The 17,944-nt window shown below is 34.5% G+C and overlaps 5 protein-coding genes across 5 annotated transcripts; all 5 read right to left on the bottom strand.

Moving 5' to 3' along the window:
* Positions 1-1,440: 1,440 nt before the first annotated feature.
* On the bottom strand, positions 1,441-4,577 carry Prosalpha7 (proteasome alpha7 subunit). Its single transcript, XM_076898566.1, has 4 exons — positions 4,446-4,577; positions 4,279-4,361; positions 1,904-2,295; positions 1,441-1,822 (listed from the first exon to the last, which is right to left on the bottom strand). The coding sequence occupies exons 1-4, from the start codon at positions 4,464-4,466 to the stop codon at positions 1,554-1,556; spliced, it is 765 nt and encodes a 254-aa protein (XP_076754681.1). The 5' UTR covers positions 4,467-4,577; the 3' UTR covers positions 1,441-1,553.
* Positions 4,578-5,607: 1,030 nt separating this feature from the next.
* Positions 5,608-6,532, bottom strand: LOC143431268 (uncharacterized). Its single transcript, XM_076907864.1, has 4 exons — positions 6,353-6,532; positions 6,100-6,211; positions 5,859-6,012; positions 5,608-5,752 (listed from the first exon to the last, which is right to left on the bottom strand). The coding sequence occupies exons 1-4, from the start codon at positions 6,530-6,532 to the stop codon at positions 5,608-5,610; spliced, it is 591 nt and encodes a 196-aa protein (XP_076763979.1).
* A 1,215-nt stretch (positions 6,533-7,747) lies between these two features.
* Positions 7,748-10,254, bottom strand: LOC143425609 (odorant receptor 67c-like). Its single transcript, XM_076898553.1, has 7 exons — positions 10,145-10,254; positions 9,547-9,813; positions 8,759-9,209; positions 8,586-8,685; positions 8,377-8,499; positions 8,099-8,254; positions 7,748-7,804 (listed from the first exon to the last, which is right to left on the bottom strand). The coding sequence occupies exons 1-7, from the start codon at positions 10,158-10,160 to the stop codon at positions 7,748-7,750; spliced, it is 1,170 nt and encodes a 389-aa protein (XP_076754668.1). The 5' UTR covers positions 10,161-10,254.
* Positions 10,255-11,319: 1,065 nt separating this feature from the next.
* On the bottom strand, positions 11,320-13,371 carry LOC143424537 (odorant receptor 13a-like). The gene is made up of 6 exons (XM_076896670.1): positions 13,101-13,371; positions 12,312-12,789; positions 12,078-12,177; positions 11,892-12,014; positions 11,456-11,611; positions 11,320-11,373 (listed from the first exon to the last, which is right to left on the bottom strand). Exons 1-6 carry the CDS (start codon positions 13,369-13,371, stop codon positions 11,320-11,322), a joined length of 1,182 nt encoding a protein of 393 aa, XP_076752785.1.
* An 898-nt stretch (positions 13,372-14,269) lies between these two features.
* Positions 14,270-17,639, bottom strand: LOC143429362 (odorant receptor 13a-like). The gene is made up of 11 exons (XM_076904944.1): positions 17,515-17,639; positions 17,325-17,328; positions 17,031-17,145; positions 16,793-16,900; positions 16,296-16,562; positions 15,699-16,185; positions 15,443-15,508; positions 15,241-15,340; positions 15,050-15,172; positions 14,419-14,574; positions 14,270-14,329 (listed from the first exon to the last, which is right to left on the bottom strand). Exons 1-11 carry the CDS (start codon positions 17,637-17,639, stop codon positions 14,270-14,272), a joined length of 1,611 nt encoding a protein of 536 aa, XP_076761059.1.
* Positions 17,640-17,944: the final 305 nt, after the last annotated feature.

Here is a 17,944-nt window from a genome sequence, read left to right as displayed (position 1 = left end):
TGTTAGCGCACGTGCGGATCTACTCGATAGCGATGATTGTCACAGGCATCAATCAAAAGCAGTGCGAAGAATTTTCAAAGTCTACCTACCTTTATATGAAGGAGGAACAGGACTACCCTCTCTCCTGCGACCACACGCAGTCTCTACTTGGTTATTGGTTCGAGATAAAACCAACCCTCTAGCCTATAAAGAAGCAGCATGCGCGCGGTCACAATCCCACCCCATGACTTTCGTTACCAGGAAATCAACGCCGTTGTACATTTATAAGCCTTTTATTACTGACGGAACATCGCTGTCCTGGATCTGAACTGTGATCTCCCGTGATATTCATACTAATAAATCTAAAGGAGAAAAGTTTCGCTGTAGTAGATATAGATAACGTTACCTTGTAAAATTAGAGAGTTATTTTTCATTTTTATGGTAATTTTACTTGTTTAACAAATTTTTTCAAAATCTGTAGTATTAAATAACTATTATTAAATTCACTGTTTTAATGATTTTGTGTGGGATATCTTATAAATATTATATAGAGTTCTGTAAATGGTATCGAAATTTTTCGATTAATTTTTTAAAAACTTTTGCACAATTTAACTAATCTCTCTTTGAAATTCCACGAAGAATTTCATTCGGTAGAAGATTCAACGCTCCTTGAGCTTACACACCACCAGTACACGCTGTGCTAATTAGTATCGTTGTTCCAAAAGCTTACGTCCTACTGAATGCATTCAAAAAACAGAATACAACTGAGGCTCGAGAAAGATTAATTTTTTAATAACTGTAATCTTTCTCGAGCCTCAGTTTTACGACAAACAAATGGCACGTGGTTATCTGATGTTATGGTAGTTAGAGGTGGTGGTCTCTTTTGAGGATTAGTGGATGAGAGAGACTTAAGAGATAGACGATGGAAAGGGTGGAAATATTATTAAGATTAGAAAATTGCAAAGTGATGATACTCAATGCGATTATATTGCATGTAACAAACTTTATTTGATGATTAAAAAATAAACGATTAAAATTGTGTGTTTCGAGTTTTAGTTTGTATAATTTAGTATTGACTTTAGATGATTTTTCTCAATCGTTAGTCGATAAGTGAAAAGCCCGTAAATGACACGTAGTCAAGTAACGACAGCTAGAATTATATTCATTAATCGTGGATTACTGCAAACTCCGGTCCTTTAAATCCGCGCAGCTCGAGTCAATTATATTGGCGTAACAAAGGATCAACATACCATAAAAGTGAACATCAATTCTTTTGAATTTTTCACTGGTAGATTAAAAGCGATTACGTCACAGAGGCTTCTAATGAAAAAAATTCACCGCGTTTGTTTCGAACGTATCTTCAACAGCAACGCATTGACGAGTTTCGGTGATAAATAGAAACGGTTTTACCAAAGAAAATGATTATGTTTCATTTGTGCTGATTTTATAAACAACGAACAGTGCTCTTTATTTGATTTAATTAGAATGACAATGAATTTGTAAAAGCAGCTTTCCAGGTGTTTCAGGACTACAGCTTATAATATAAAAAATATATTTAAAACTATCGAGTCGATTTACATGTCCTCCGTGTCGCTGTCTGAGTCCTCTGCCATTGCCTGCTTCGCCTTGGCTTCCGCTTCGGCTTTCACTTCAGCCGGTATGCGCTGATGCCTCCCGTTCGTATGTTCTGTCACCCAGCTCATTTCCAACTCGAACTGCTTGTCCTTCAATTCGTCGTGGACCAGATAAATAATACGCGCCGCTTCTTTAACCAATTCGTTGCAGGTCATTTCGGACAATTTCAATTTCTCGATCTCCGTCTTCGCGGACTGTTTCGCTTTACCTGCAATGTAAGATTTAACAATATCGAACCGTATCGAAAAATATGTGCGATAATCGATTATTTAGAAACATTGATACATACCAACGGCGCAACCGTAATAACCGTACGAAACACCAGAAGGGTCGATCATGTACATAGCGGGGCCATCGTGTTCGTAGGCGCCAAGTATTACAGAACAGCCGTAAGGCCTGACTGCTGAGTATAGAGTATAAGCGTGCATGTACATAGAAACGGTTTCGTTCAAATATTTTAGCGGGATACCAACTCCGTATTGAGCTTTGTAATTAGCCGCCTCTGTTCTGGCGATCTCTACGATCTGTCTAGCGTCGGAGATCAAACCGGATACTGCCATACCGACATGTTGGTCCACGTTGAATATTCTTTTATTCGTACCAGGCTCGTACAATTTCGACGTGACTATTTTTTCCACGGCGAACACTACGCCATCCTTTCCTCGCAATCCTATCACTGTCCTGCAAGCAGAGTAAGATAATTTCTAAGCGTATAAATGAATTACGGGAGAAGAGATGAAATCGTGAGAAAGCAAGATGATTTCTTGTGTTGCAACGATATTTGCAGTAATTTCACACCTTCTGATATATATTAGAAAATATTTGGTTTTAGGAACTCTGCAGATTATCTCTGTAGATGTATTTGGTTTCTGCTGGCTACAGATTTTTCTGCGGATAACTATTAGGATCTATAAGATATTGCAACATATGTGTTTCAGTCAATCAAATATTGTAGCTGGATGCAAAAATGTTTAGCGGATGGGTTGTATACATGTATATTTTTATTTTTTCCCTTTAAAAGGTGGAAGAATGATAATTAACCCTTTGCACTCCGAACGATTCTGGACATTGGCTATCAGCTACCCAGCGCCACTTTACGGCAGAAACGAACATTTACAGACCCTCGTATTATTTATTATAATTTTGAAACTAAGTAACGTATTATAATGATATTGGACTTATATGAATTGGTTGAGATCGAGGAATGTATATTTGCAAAAAATCAATATTTTATTGTTTATAATTTTGTATAGTTTGATAAATTTTGAAACACTCCCCAATATGCATTGCAGGCTGATTAGTGCATGTTTCACAATAATAATTTGTTTGACGCCTGCCACCAGGTGTTTTCCTGTTAGAGTACACAACACAGTTTCGTTTTCTTTGTCCCATATTGGGAATATGTAATTTGTTGTCCATTTTATTGTCTGCAGAAGATGTGGATGGACCCGTTCTCGACACACAAAAATCGCCCCTCAATGGATTAATTAGTGTTTTGACAAACTTGTGGTGTGTCATTGATTGTCATTCAGGAATGTCATTCAATAAGAAAAGAATCACTTTTATGATTTTCTTACTCGTTAGATCTATGTGTACTGCTCGAAGCTTCAAACTAGACTTAGCTCAGCTTTGGAAATCTTTTCCTCCAGATTTAGATTTGTTTATTTATAATTATAAATCTTACTATATAGTGCGTGCTATGTTCGCATACCGACCTTTCATCTACAAACTCCCCTTATCACTCTTTTCAAGTGGCACCGAGAAGTGCTCGAATCGTCGCGAGCACGTCTCTCACATTCTCATCGAACACAAAACCCGTTGACATTTCTTGTATATATCTTAGTAATTTTACAGTATTTTGATTTGATTTCTGGTGCCATTTCAAGGAAAAGCTGCAGGAAAACATGCATGTCCCAAAAAGTTGCGCTGAAATAACTCAATTCCCCGTAATCACTAATAAACTTGAATGTCCCCTGAGAGGGGACATCCGAGTGATATGCTAGAATTACGATGTCTCCTGAGAGGGGACAGCGGAGTGCAAAAGGTTAATATTCTTAAAGAAACACAGGGTGTAAACATTTATCCTTCCAATTATTAAGTAACTTTTATAAGATTTTTATACAAATTTAATTACCTAAGATCAATATTCTTTTACTATACTGATTAAAAATATTATTATGCTTAATATTGCTAGTGTTATAGCAACAGAAGATAAATATTTTTTGGTCCCTAAAATATAAATTTAATTGTAAAAATTTGATTTCTTGTCAAATTCCGAATGTATTCTGTTTATAGTCAAATGGATTTGAAATTACTTGTTAACAATTTCAAATTATCGAAATTCATAAAAGACATTGATGGTATCGATATAGCGAATGCTAAATATCGATGATAAAAACATTGATGTATCGTTATTATCTTCAGAAGTCAAAATGGCGTCAGAGTAACCTATAAAATTTAAAAACGCTCAGTTTCTAAAATTGAAACCCGCACTTTTGGAATCTACGTGTTGAATACTATTAAAAGACAAAATGAGAAGCTACAATTTTTGTATTTTAAATTAAAGTTCAGCCGCATAACATATAATCGAAGTAGGCATAGAGTATATACGATCGGAGAAAAATGTACGAATAAAAGGATAATTAAGATTAATTTAATACTTGCCCTCCGTTTTCTACAGCCTTCTGTGCGTATTCTACTTGAAACACACGTCCGTCTGGCGAAAATTGAGAAGCAGACAAGTCATACTAAAAATAACAAGGTTAAGTTTTGTTATTTCACGCAGTTAATAACTCCCCGAAGTTATTTTAATTAATAAGCTAGATATTTACCCCTGTGCCTATAGAACTCATTATTCACTTGGTTATTAGTGTAAACACTGTAATACTCTCTTACTTGGAAAAATTGTTTATACGCTCGAACGACGTGAATAGGCGAAAATTTAACCAATACTTGATCGTCACCACCGTCTCGTCAGGTTGGACTAGGTGTGAAAGCACAAAATAATAGTTGTTTCACTCTAAACGATATGTTTATGTACATACAAGATAGCCTCAAAGCGTTACCAGAAGGCTTCCACGGATACAGAAATAACGGCATAGATTTAATTCCATAAAATTCTTTCGATCATGGTAGCTTGTGACGCTACACCATTGAGACAACCAATGAGAAATCATGTTATGAGAGGAATCCATTTCCCATTGGATGGGACTATTAATTGGAATTTCTTTATAACGCATATTGCTCATTGAGCATATATGAAAAAAAAAAAAATATATATATATATATATATATATATATATATATATATATATATATATATATAATTATACTTAAGTTACGTTTATAACAATAGTCTACGGTTCGTTACTGCATATAGCCATTTGCCAACGTGTGTAAATATATTGCACGTACTGTATATCTATGCGTCGAGCTGACCTCTGGCGATCATTGTGGAAACTTTCAGTTGTTTCGAATTGTCATCCATGCAGCAGTGTTTAATTTTAATCCAACATTTTAACACTTTTTATGCCAGTATTATAGAAAAATAATGTTACTGTGAGTGTGGATAGTATTATATATCATTGTGGGCAATCTGTTCGGTGCAATACTATTTACTGGTATGTGATCTGAAATAATTTCAAAAAGAAGCAGCGGCGGCTTGCATATAAGCTCTGTGGAACAGCAGCACCCCCTAATTCTGTTGTTTTCAGTCAGTTTCATAATCCTAATTAATGATTCAATTTGAATCCTTTAATTTGAACCATCAACAACTGATCGACTATTAACTTCTTTAGGATACTTTCTTTTTATAATGAAATACATACGTACTCACAAACTTAGTAAACGAAGCATTATACAATCGAAGAAGAAAGGAGAGTATAGAGAGTGAGATGGAAATATTTAGTAGATCGTTATTTATTTCTAAAAATACTCAGTTAACACTGCAGGTATTTTTATAATATTTACAATTAATTGAGGCTTCTTTTATGGTCATTTCCTCTGTTCCCTTAAAAAATTCTTCATGTTCTCCTTCTTGCAAGTATATTCTGGTGGACAGTCATCCATGACACCATGTTCAATGGCCTTTCGGAATTCCGCCATTGTTTGCTCGTATTTCTCATCAATTGACGAACTTCTAGAAAACATTACATATATTCAACCATTAAAAAATGATCATTTCATTATTGAAAAAGATAACTGCACTAATCAAAAATATTTTTAAATTATTGCAAAACATGTACTGAGGTAACAACTTCATCGTTTCAATAATCACTTCTGCAGCTCCTAAATATTCCTTCGCGACGTGAGGTTGTTCACAAGCTGCTCTATACAGACACGTATTTCCCATTAAATATCCCAATGCCAGAATTATCTCACTTTCAGATACTACATTTTCTGTAAATTTAATTTTAGAGATAGATCATTTTTAATATTCCAAAATATAATATAACATTGTTAAATAATAACTATTAAAAGAAGAACCTTCTTTCAATTCGCGCCCCTTGTAGCCATGCTGTCCTATATATCCTGCTCCAAATACAACTGCTTTCAGCACCAGAAGCAACAATAAATTGGACAAATTTAAATTCAATACCTGCAATATAGACATTTCAGTTGAAATTTATTTCTTGTTCGTTTCAAATTCCTAATTTTTATCTCACACTTTTCGACAAAATTTCCGTGATCATTTTTCCAGAAATAAGTATTTCATAATGTAAGTTATATCATAGCTCACCTGACTGCTGCTTGAGGATCTTCGTATAAGCTCTTTAGCTATTTCCATTAGTATAGAGCCTCCCTGCCTTTTGTCACTGCTTATTTCTGCAAAGTACTCAAGGTTGTTATCTGTGTTCCTTGCAAGAACTCCACAACTGAGCAACCCCACAAAAATAAAGATCTTCGCTTTTAACATCATGCAACTTCTATCTAACAATTTTTAAGCACACCTTAGAACAATAAATTCAAACGCAAATTTATTGCAGTGAGTGATAATTTTGAAGGTAAATCGTATATTGTTGAAATGTTACGATGACAAAATCGTGTGAGTTGAAATGGTAAACGAGGAAAGTTACGCTTACTACGATAAAAACCAAAGTGATGCCACCGTCGAGGGGGACAATGATTTTTATATGCCCGTGGTTAGACTTGTCAGCAAACCGTAAAACACTCGCTCGTTTTTACCCGTGTGCATCAAATTAGAAGGTGGTCTGTGTCTCTCTGTTTTCTCTTATTGTAACGATGTGGCACGCACAATCGTTAATAACGTTTATTAGTTGCTTTCCATCGTCGACGTTGACGGAAATAAGTGGTGAAAGCGCGGAGACTTTTACTACTGATCGTCTGCGCTTGTACTTTTGATTCTACGTTCGTCTACTTTAGACTTTTTTTACTTTTTTACTTCTATTGTTATTTTAACTTAGATTTTTATTGAAATTAAAATATTACTTTTTAGTGGCAATTGTTTAAGTTTTCGATCACAGTAATTCAGTATTCAAACATATTATCAATATTAATAATAAATAATATTAAATAAAAGATCTTCGACCAATTATTAAATACTACAAATATCATATCATCGCTCCATTTCTGAAAAGCGAAAGTGCACAAATACTCGATATGATTCATCAAACTACAATATTAAACATAATTTTCTACTCTTAAACGAGTGATAGCAATATTGTAGGGGTTTAATATTTAATTTTTCGTGTCTGATGGCTCACATAGTTGATAACAATATTATAAGGTTTAAAGGTGATACTTATCGTACGCGGACAACCTGATCGATCAATTATTCATCGATGGATGGAGTGTCCGCGACTTGTCCATAAGTAATCGAGTCACGAACGAGCTTAAAGCTGCTCAAACGTGCGTCCAAAGTTCTTCAAACGAGAACTTATCAAAACTACAGTGAAATATAATATTCTGAAATTCGTTTCTCGAGAAACTTCGTTAATTCTTCACAGTTTTATTAACAGTTATATATTTTTCCACGGTGCCTGAATTCTTGGTCTACCATTTTCTATTAACCCAAAGCATATACGATCATTTATTCGACACTTATAAGAATGAGATTTTAATACCTTTTAACATTTGCTTTATAATAAATGTTAACAAATCATCAACAAGCGATCTATTTAATTTTCGTGGCGTACAACACGGAGATATAACCCATCGACGTTTTCAAGATCTGAAATACAAAATGGGAGTCTCTGACAAAGACGATTAGTTGATTAATATTAGAAGTTAATTAAAGTCAAAGCTACTATAATGACGGATCTACGACTTTTTATAAAGATTCTGTAGTTGTGCAATGATTCATTTTTTAGAATTTTTACATTTCTTTAAATATATATAATTTCGTTTTAATGTCATTTTAATCGTCAGTAGTTATACCATTTCTATATTTTGTTAGTTGTTTGTTTGTTATTTTGTTGTTCATTGATTAAAAATATAATTTTATTTTTACTTTATTTATACTTACCTGAGAGTACAGCATCATAGTAAAAGAGCAAAATCTACCTGCAGTAATTCGTAGAGGTAACCTGGCTCTACATATAATAATTACCAACGACTTTGCATTTTTTGGAGATAGCTTATACCATTCAGCATCGTATGCTGCATTAGCTATTTCGATGCTCTGAAAAAATCATAAATTCTACAATATAGGTATCCTAAATTAATATTTTATAGCATACACTTTCCTTATTCAACGTTAACAAATTTCGATTACGTGCTAATTAATATTATAAATATAAATACCTCGATTAAAAGTCTTTCGCCCACGTAACAATACAAGTACAATTGCAACATCACGTATATCACGTAAATCATCATGAAAAACATGTATAATATCAAGTATTCCTTAGCTTCTACGCTGAGTGACTATAAATTAAGTTCGTTATAGCAAACGAAAGTTAATTCATACTCTGTACACCCTTCAAAGATTAAATTATATTCTTGTTTCGTACCATAATTGCTTGGAAACATTGAAAGCATAGCTGAGCGGTACAGCCAAGCATCTGAATCAAAAGCATCATATTGAAACAATTCTCTATCGTTTCCGCGAACCTTGGACAAACGTACGATGTAATTGATAAATCTTACTCCATCATCAACTAATTTCTAATTTTATGGTACAAACTTGTTAAGGTAATCGTGCTTCCGCACAATCTTCCCCAATTTCATATCGAAAGTCTTTTTGTCGTAAGTTCGAAGCGTCTTCAATTCGTCTCTCAAATTCGAGAGCTGCCCACAAATGTGCAAAATTAGCATAGCCACGAAGGTGTCCACGGCTGTATAAGTGCCAGCCGCGTAAAAGGTAGCCACGACTTGAGCGAATACTGTCAACTCGTAATTCGGACTCACTTCCGTGTCGTAGGGGAAATAGGAGCGGAAAAGCAGACCCTTCTCGGCGTATTTCGCAACGAAATATCGCGTGGACACGTAAATGATGACCACAGTGTGGCACATAATCGTGCTTCTTATTACAGTCTTTCTGATGAACCTACCGACGTTCTCCATCATTTCACGATCGGTCCTCTTCGTTACCGTTTCCCAGTCATTGGCCATATAGTTTAGCAGAGACTTCAATGCTTGTAAGGGAAGAAAATGGCAGTTAGGCTAAGATAGGTTATGCGTTAAGTAGGTAGTTTTTTTGAAATTTATTAATCGACTATGCGGTAAACAAAGACAGAATTTGGTAAAATTCACTCTCCACCATCCAAGTTAATTTTGTCTCGTCAATTTATTTTTACGTTACCTTTTCAATGATACAATCGTAATGAAATTTTTAGTATTGAGTTCTATTGGGCAGTAGAGAGTTCAAAATGTATATAAATAGTTAATATAAAAATTTTTAAAAAAGTATTTACAATTATAAATCTATATAATATTTGCAATTTTTTATTTTGATTATGTAGTAATATTTACATCTGCCATTGATCCAGAAGGCAATAGTCTTCAGGAGCGAAATCGTGATAGTTATGTTACCTAGAGACAGGTTCTCGATCACCAGATTAAAATCACCCCAAATTACGAAAAGATTAATGGATTGGGGAGCGCAAACGAAACAGAGCATCATTAAACATGGTATCAAAATGAGGTAACTGGATGCTCGGTTCCATTTTCTTTCTTCTGGCCACATGCCCATGAATTTCATCGTATAATAATTCCATCCGATGACATATTTTAAATCCACTATAAATATATATAAAAGAATAATTCTGGATCTCAGAATATATAAGTAGAAGATTTGCATGTGAATTTCCTTGTGCCAAATTCATGAATGTTGTAATATTCCAACGATAAAATATTATTTTATAATTGAATTGAATTCAGAAACAAAAATTTTATTGTCGAAAGTTATTTTATTTTACAGTCTTTATAATTTATCGAACTGTACATTGATAGAGTTAGCATAATACGATCAATATAATTAACATATTTTATTAATTTAAAATTAATAGAGACTTAGTAAAAGAGCTTAAAACTAAAATTTCTATATTTATTAATACACTTGGCAAATTACCTCGTTCAATGTCCATCGAGACCTCTTCCCCGCAACAAAGCTATGCGTTCTCGTATTCAGAATCTATTCCGGTATATTTCTCAACGCATGTCTCCTTCAAGCTTTCAGAAAATATGCGCCAGAATATCAATTATTTACAAATATGCAGCTTAGTACGCTTTCAAGTACATAGTTGAAGTGAACCTAGTATTATTGTATGGCTGTTGCGAATATTCACTCGTAATTATTCATAACCTCGCGGAGAAAACACGAAGAAGTAGAAAAGAAGCAGGTAAAGTGTATTTTATATAGTCTGCCATTTTATACAAGCTATTATCTCTCCTTGAGTGTACGTAAAATTTGTACAAAATAAAACAAGTTTTACATAATTATTCAGGATGACAAAATTTGTTATTAAAGTTCAACGATATTTTAAAAATACGTTCATTAAAATAATAAATATGTATATAATGGTAAAATGTGAAAGAAATTATATAAAATATTAGATTAGTCGATTATACAACACAAAATTCAACGTGTATTGTGTGTAAATCTAGGCTTTTGTTTGTTAACACTCTTGACATTACGCGTAGTTTTCAAAGTCATCCTCGCAACGATTTACGACTGGAGGTTTAAGTATAATATTGTTTCGGAAATACAGACACGGGCAGTTTCCCACTGTGCGTGCTGGTGATAAGACGTACGACATAGCTCTACGCTTTACTTTATTGTAAGTGCTCTGTAATATCGTATTAGAATTTTGTAAATATCCCTTATTATTAATATCAGTGCTATTCTATCTACTATTTTTCTCTTTTTTATTTAAAATGTGTTTATTTTCTGATTTTAATTTTTTATTTTTTATTTCCTTATTGCAGTTGTTTGTAATGGTGTCAGAACTAGTACAATACGATACTACAATAAAGTATCAGAGAAGGAGTCTTCGGGAACGACACCACGTCTCCAAACTGTAAGTTTTTTAAATAGTTAGATTCTTCAATTATTTTCCCCACTTGTTCCATTGACATAAAGCGTAATTCTAAATGTACGTTGACGCGTAGAAAATTCGTAAAAATGGCTATCAAAATGTTTATTCAGTAATCAACGTGACTTGGTATAATATTCATCGTGCTACATTTTGTTTATTGTTAATGAGAGTAAAGTCGTGAAAGCGAATATTACTTGCCCTCTATCAGTTAATCATTCACCGCTAGTAATACAGAAAGATATCCAGCGGACGTTTTCAAAACCTGATGAAATATTATTATCGAATACATTATAAATATTGTATGTTTTTATATACATATACAAGTCAGTGGTAATTTGACTTACGGAGTTAAAAAGTTCAAACGAAAAGGGACTGAACTTCCCGGCGGTTATTTGAAATGAAACTTTCGCGCGACAAATTACGATAATTAGCGAGGTAGCGTGCTTCGGTGGCAAATCGTACCAATTACAGTCGTACGTTGATTGACCGACACCGGTGCTCTGAAATTTAATTCATGTTAAACATTCTGAACATTTATTAATCAGTTTCATTGACGCAATATTATTGGAAACTAACGGTGAAATATAAAGTGAAACGTTACAAAATTTAATTACATACTGAAATATTTGCGTATTTGCAAATTTAGATACGTGAGTAGTTGAATATTTGTATATGTATACTGAGGTATTAGAGAATTGATCTGTAATAGCTAATATTTTCGATATTTAGGGTGGTCGTGAAAGATTCAAGCATTAAATCACAATTCATTAAATGACTCACCTGTCCAAGAAGCGTTTCTCCTACATAGCAATAAATGAAAAGGTGTAACATAGTATAAATTACGTGTATGATAAAAAATGTCAATCCAACTATCGGCACATCCATAACTTCTTGACCCACTGACTGAAATACGACAAATTTCATTTCTTTCCCTAATCGAATACACATTATATCAAATACACGTACTGTTATCATACGATATCCAGTAAAGCAAAACATAGCCGTGCAAATTATCGTCTGGATAAGCAACGTGAAATTGAAACAATCCTCCACGATGACAGCAAACCTTGAAAAAATCAAATAACTTTTCTAATATGTATTTCTTCTATCGTACTAACACTTTGCCATAAATAATTTTCAAATTTTTTTAATAAATCTTTTCATAAAAACTTTTCAAAGAAACTAATCGTTTCCGCGTACCTGAACAATTGATTGTGTCTGTGCACGATGAGGCCCAACTGTACATGGAACCCTCCGTAGTCGTTTCCTTTTGTAGTTTTAACCAGATCCTCGAGTGCCATTCTGAGAATGGCCAATTGACCGCACAAGTGCAACGTAAGGACCGCGAGGAATGTATCGAAGCAAGAGTAACATATCGCGGTTAGCACGGTGCCTACGAATTGCCCCAACCATGTGATCTCAAAATTCGGGCTTTTGCTCGTGTCGTAGGGGAACGTGACAGGGTGAAGGAGCCCTCCAAGGTCGGTTTCTGACGCGTTTTGCATGTTGCTCCAAATTTGCAGAGATATAAAGGCGAAAAGCATTAAGTACGTTAATGTTGAACAGACGATGGATATCATTCGACTGATTTTTGCGTTTTTCAGCATTGTCTGACGATCTTGCGCGGCGATCGGGTCGGACCAGTCGTCAAATATTTGACTGACTAGTACGGTTAGAGCTAGACGAGTAGTAATTTTGCACATTGGTAAATTTTCGTGCTTTCGTTTAAAGTAGATTAATATCAAGCTAATTTGAGGAATATTGTCAGTAGCTGTGAGCTGTATTGATATAGTATTTCCAATATTTTAGAATATCAAGTTTACTGACATAAATATTTTTTACATTAATATATAAAATACATATTAATGTTCAAGTGACACAATATCGTGCTTTTTATTTAGCTAATAGCCAATCTTTCATAAGAGAATGATATTGTTAATAAATATTAAGTTAATTTCTCGATAGATATTGGACAAATTTAATACTTACCTTCATTGTGATACCGTAAAACGATCTGTTTAATCAGTGCAAACACAATTGGAACATTGATCGATAGATTTTCAATTACTTCATCTAACGAAGTCGATTTCAATATCAGATAGGCCGTTTGAGGAGCACAGATAAAAGTAAACGTCACCGAAGTGGTGATCCAGAACACCAGATTGGACATCAAACGCGAGGTCTTCGAAATCTTTCGCGGTTCGGGCCACACACCCAACAACGATAAATTAAAATGATTCCATCCCATTGCAAAATCCATTTCTGGTTTCAACAAAAAGTTTCGACGCAGAATTTCGACGATTCAATAATTATGAGCATCGAATAATTATAGAATAATGGAACGAGCTTATCGAACGATTAAAAATTGTCGAATTTCAACTGTTCTCAATGATTTTTGAAACCACTCATTTTAAAATAATATTATAATTTGTATTGTATTTATATATTATAATACTATAAGAAAATATCTTATGAAAAGTTAGCAAAATCGGTAAATTCTTTTATATATAAAATTGCTAGCAATTTTCACAGTGAATAATTTGTTTCTGTTTTTGATTTATCAACGAAAAGAAGAAAAGAATTACAAAGAATGTTTAGAATTTTCTGTTAGTTTCCCCCTCCTGTGAATGTCGCGACTGGTCCTGTACACTGCGCGCAATCCTTTCGCATCCCTCGTTACGCATTCTCCCTCGTATCACCAAGTGCTTCTTCAATCGAAACTTTTAATCGCTGCAATCTTAAAGTTCTTACGGCCAAAGAAAGTTTGCGATTGTAACTCATTCTGTTCGTCGACGACGAACTCAACGTTTGAGCAATCAAGATACGAAACTCAACCCTCGATAATAATCGTCTTCGATCAGGTTAGACGAAACTTTTACTCGCATCGAAATTCACTTTCGTTCGACGTCAAAGTTAAACTTTTGTCAGTAAATTCGCATCGTTTCTGAGAGAAGGTCGAAGAGCACAGAAGAGGTTCGTGGAAAATATTTAATATACTCACAAGTATTTTATGAATAGCGGTGAATGTTTACAAACGGCATTACTATGCAGCTATTACAGATACTTCCAAAAGTAGTTCAAGGAATCTAAGAAATTTAATGTAGAGAAAGTTTTTTAAATTCTTGGTGTGTTTGATTCTTTTCACTTCTGATGGAAGTTTATTCGCCAGCTGCTACTGTCAGTAAAAATGAAAGGTATCCCATTGCTGTTTTCAGGATCTGAAATACGATTGTGAGTAGTACCTTCTGTAGAATTCATTTTAGAAAATTATAAATCGAGTGTTACAGTTGAATTGTGATGTTCTTACGGTGCTGAACATCTCCATGGAAAAAGTGCTAAATTTGCCTGCGGTCAAGCTAAGTGGACGGTTGGATCTGTGCATGATAAATAAGATATACTTGGCTTCTTGTGGTGAAACATTGAACCAGTTAGATTCGTACGCGGAATTGCCTAATTCCTTGCTCTGAAATATTGCAACTTTTTTAAACACTTAATAGGTGCAATTAAACATCCTATAGCACAATTTTCGTTATAGGTCACCAAGGTCATTAATTACATAGAAATGGATTTGAAAGTCCTAATGGATCTTAAAGCGTTTAAATTAATACTAACGGGATTTATAAGTGCTATCAGTAAATGAAAGGTTAAAGAATATCACAAAGGTCTTAGGTGACCTATACCACCATTATCTCTATGCGTTAGCCAATTGTTCATCATTGTTTTCACAGTACCCACAGTTCCCAATTCACACCTTTGGATTAGTTGACTGATAATTTGAAAGCATAATTGAACACAAATCCAATTCTTGACTATGCGCGTATAAATAATGGACAAGCGTAAAGAACGATCTTCAATCTACATCGAAAATAGGACATGGTGCGTTGCAACTCAGTTATGAATATATTGTGTTAATTGCACCTGGAAGAAGTAATACTTACCTGAACGAGAAGCATTTCGCCTATGTAGCAATAGATATACAAGTGCACAACGATGAAGCAGACAAACAGGATAAAGAAAACGAATTGAAGGCTGAGGATCCCTTCTTCGCTCCGAAGTATCACCTGCGTGAGTCGCATTACTAGTACGATAGAATCTTTAAACGTTAAGAGAAACAGTATAAAAGACTTACGTTGAAGAATAGAAAGCCTTGAAAGCATATTTCGATGGTGCAGAGTAACATCTGAATTAGTAGCAACACGCTAAAACAATCTTCTATCTTGATGGCAAACCTTTAACCATGAAAACATTATGATATTCCGGATTTGAGAATTGAGATGTTAGGTTACTCAAGTATAATAGAGTGGAATATTAAGATATTACATAAGCGTTGCATTGACGTACAACTATGATACAATACAAGTGGATACGCATCTTTGGATGAGTACAAGTGCTTTAGGCTATATTACATAAATCTAGAAATATTGAGATATAGAAATGTAGGAAAAAGGAAATCCTAAAATAAAAATGTGGGATTCTGAAATATTACGTTAATTAACAACGTACCACAGTGAAATATTAAAGTATCACAATGTTAAATATATAAAAATATCACTAAGGATTATTTTAAAAAAGTCTAATTCCGTTCACCAGTTCAAATGCTCGTGCCTCTTTACGATCCATGTCAACTCTTTCTGAATCTCATCCGCGCTTCTGCTTCCCCTTTCGTCTCCCATTAGCTTCTGCGTTTTCTTCCTCAAGATCTGAAACTGCCCGCACAGATGCATCACTAACATCGCGATGAAAGTGTCCACGGTGGTGTAACAGATTACGGCCGAGTAGGCGGCCACCACTTGGCCCAGGTTGGTGAGTACCAACACTGGTACCGGTCGAACGTTATAGGGGAAGTATCCAGGATACAAGACCAAACGGTCCTGGCTCTCATTGAGTCGATTACTCTGGTAGATGATGATCGCGCGAAGGCTCAGATATACGGTGACCATCGAGAGGGTTAACACTGAACACCAGACGGAAATGAACCTGGCAGATTTGGCCCTGTCGAACATAACTGCTCTTTCCTCCTCCGTTTTTGGTCCCCGCCAATCATCGTAGAAGGACTTCACGATAGGCTTGAAAGCTTAAACGAATTTTATGCTCGCATATAATTCATAAGGAAAGAACGTATTTTTTCAATTTTTGACACGTTCGTCGTAATAGTAGCGCAATTTTATGTTATTCCTTACGTACATTTTCTGTGCCGCCAAGCGATGAACAGCTTTATCGCGGCGTTTATGCCGGGAATGTTAGCCGTGGACAGATTCTCCGTCACCAACTCCAAATCATCCCATACGAAGAACAGATTCGTACTTTGGGGCACGGGTCCGAAGAGTATTATAACAGCCAGATAAAATAGAGTTTTGATATCTGAACACCGCTCACCGGTACAGCTCGGTTCTGGCCATATGCCAACCAGGTCCATGTTCCTGCGGTTCCATCCGAGACCCACTCTCAAACCTGAAGAAATTCAATGGACTTGTTTTTAAAGCATTCTACATTTCATAAATTATAGAAAATTCCAGAAAATTCAAATAGATTTAGCGATCTTCTACGTCTATTCCTTATTATATAATTTTTTTCCTCTATTTTCATTCTTCTTGATTCGATGGAAATAATCATTTTTCTTTATCAATCTTTTAATTTTATTCTTATTTCATTTAATTCTTGGCGAAATTAGTAGTTGGTACCTTGATCAAAATCCGCTCGAGACATATCAACGCACGTTTCACGATCAAATGACCAAATGAAAGTCTTCTTTACATTATAGGGCAGAACGCAAGGTCGATCTTGGTAAGCTAGATGTCACCCCCGTGAGAATTGTTGAAAAAGTTTAAAGTACACAGGACAGCAGCAGGCATAATTTACAAGTCCACAGGTGTAGACAATTTTTTTTATCGATTCAGACGGTCGGCTGAACGTACTTACGCTTTCCAAGATGATCGTCTATCGGGGACATCTCTCTTTCGTTCGTTAAATAATTTATCGCGTTTATTGGGCAGCTTTGCCGCGTTACTTCGTTGCCTCTCAATTCTAAGAGTTTCTAAAATTGAACATTTTGTTTCAATTGCACAGCGAAACTAGTTTCGATAGTTTAGCCGAGGACTTTACCTTTTAGTTATCTATTGCTATGTGATTATTGTTTTATTATTGAATTGGAATTAATTTGTATTTTGACTTTTAGTTTTGTTACGAAGTGGGGATATAAGGTAACAAGGATACATTTCTTTAATAATATATAAATTAGTTTATTTAAAAATCATTAATCGTGTACAAAATCGGACAAAATCTACTCTTACACTTTACAATATTATATCTTTTATTCTGATAATTATTTACAATCGATAAAAATGAGAGGACCAAATGACTTCAGGAATATTGCTAGGACGTATGATTCGATGTTATTTCACACATTGAAAACGTCTTCTCTTCGCGCAAATGAAACGATAAAATGAGAAAAGTGAAATAAATAAGTGTCCTTACAATATTACGCGTAATGGTTATTAATTTACTAATTGATTTTTTCCAAGAAATCATTCTGTCGATCCAGGTTTCTCGAGTGAAATCAATGCTTTAAAAAAGGACCCACGGAAGGCAGCAAATTTGATCTGAAATAGTTCATATTTAATTGAAATGTGTTCAAACTGTATTTCAATTATGTTATCGGATGAACTGGAATCTAAGATATTTTTATAATTACTACCAAATCAAATTTGAGCTGATTCTGTTTGGTTTTTTATGTCGATCATTTGTTATCGATTCTTCATGTATAAAAGCTAATTAACTCTAGTTCCTTAAATTACGAATGTAAGCATTCATTAAATAAAGTGGCAAATATGTAC

The sequence above is a fragment of the Xylocopa sonorina genome, chromosome 1 (genome assembly GCF_050948175.1).
Source record: "Xylocopa sonorina isolate GNS202 chromosome 1, iyXylSono1_principal, whole genome shotgun sequence".
NCBI classification, from domain to species: domain Eukaryota; kingdom Metazoa; phylum Arthropoda; class Insecta; order Hymenoptera; family Apidae; genus Xylocopa; species Xylocopa sonorina.
Note: the sequence above shows the minus strand (reverse complement) of the source record. Positions and strands in the feature narration are given on the sequence as shown.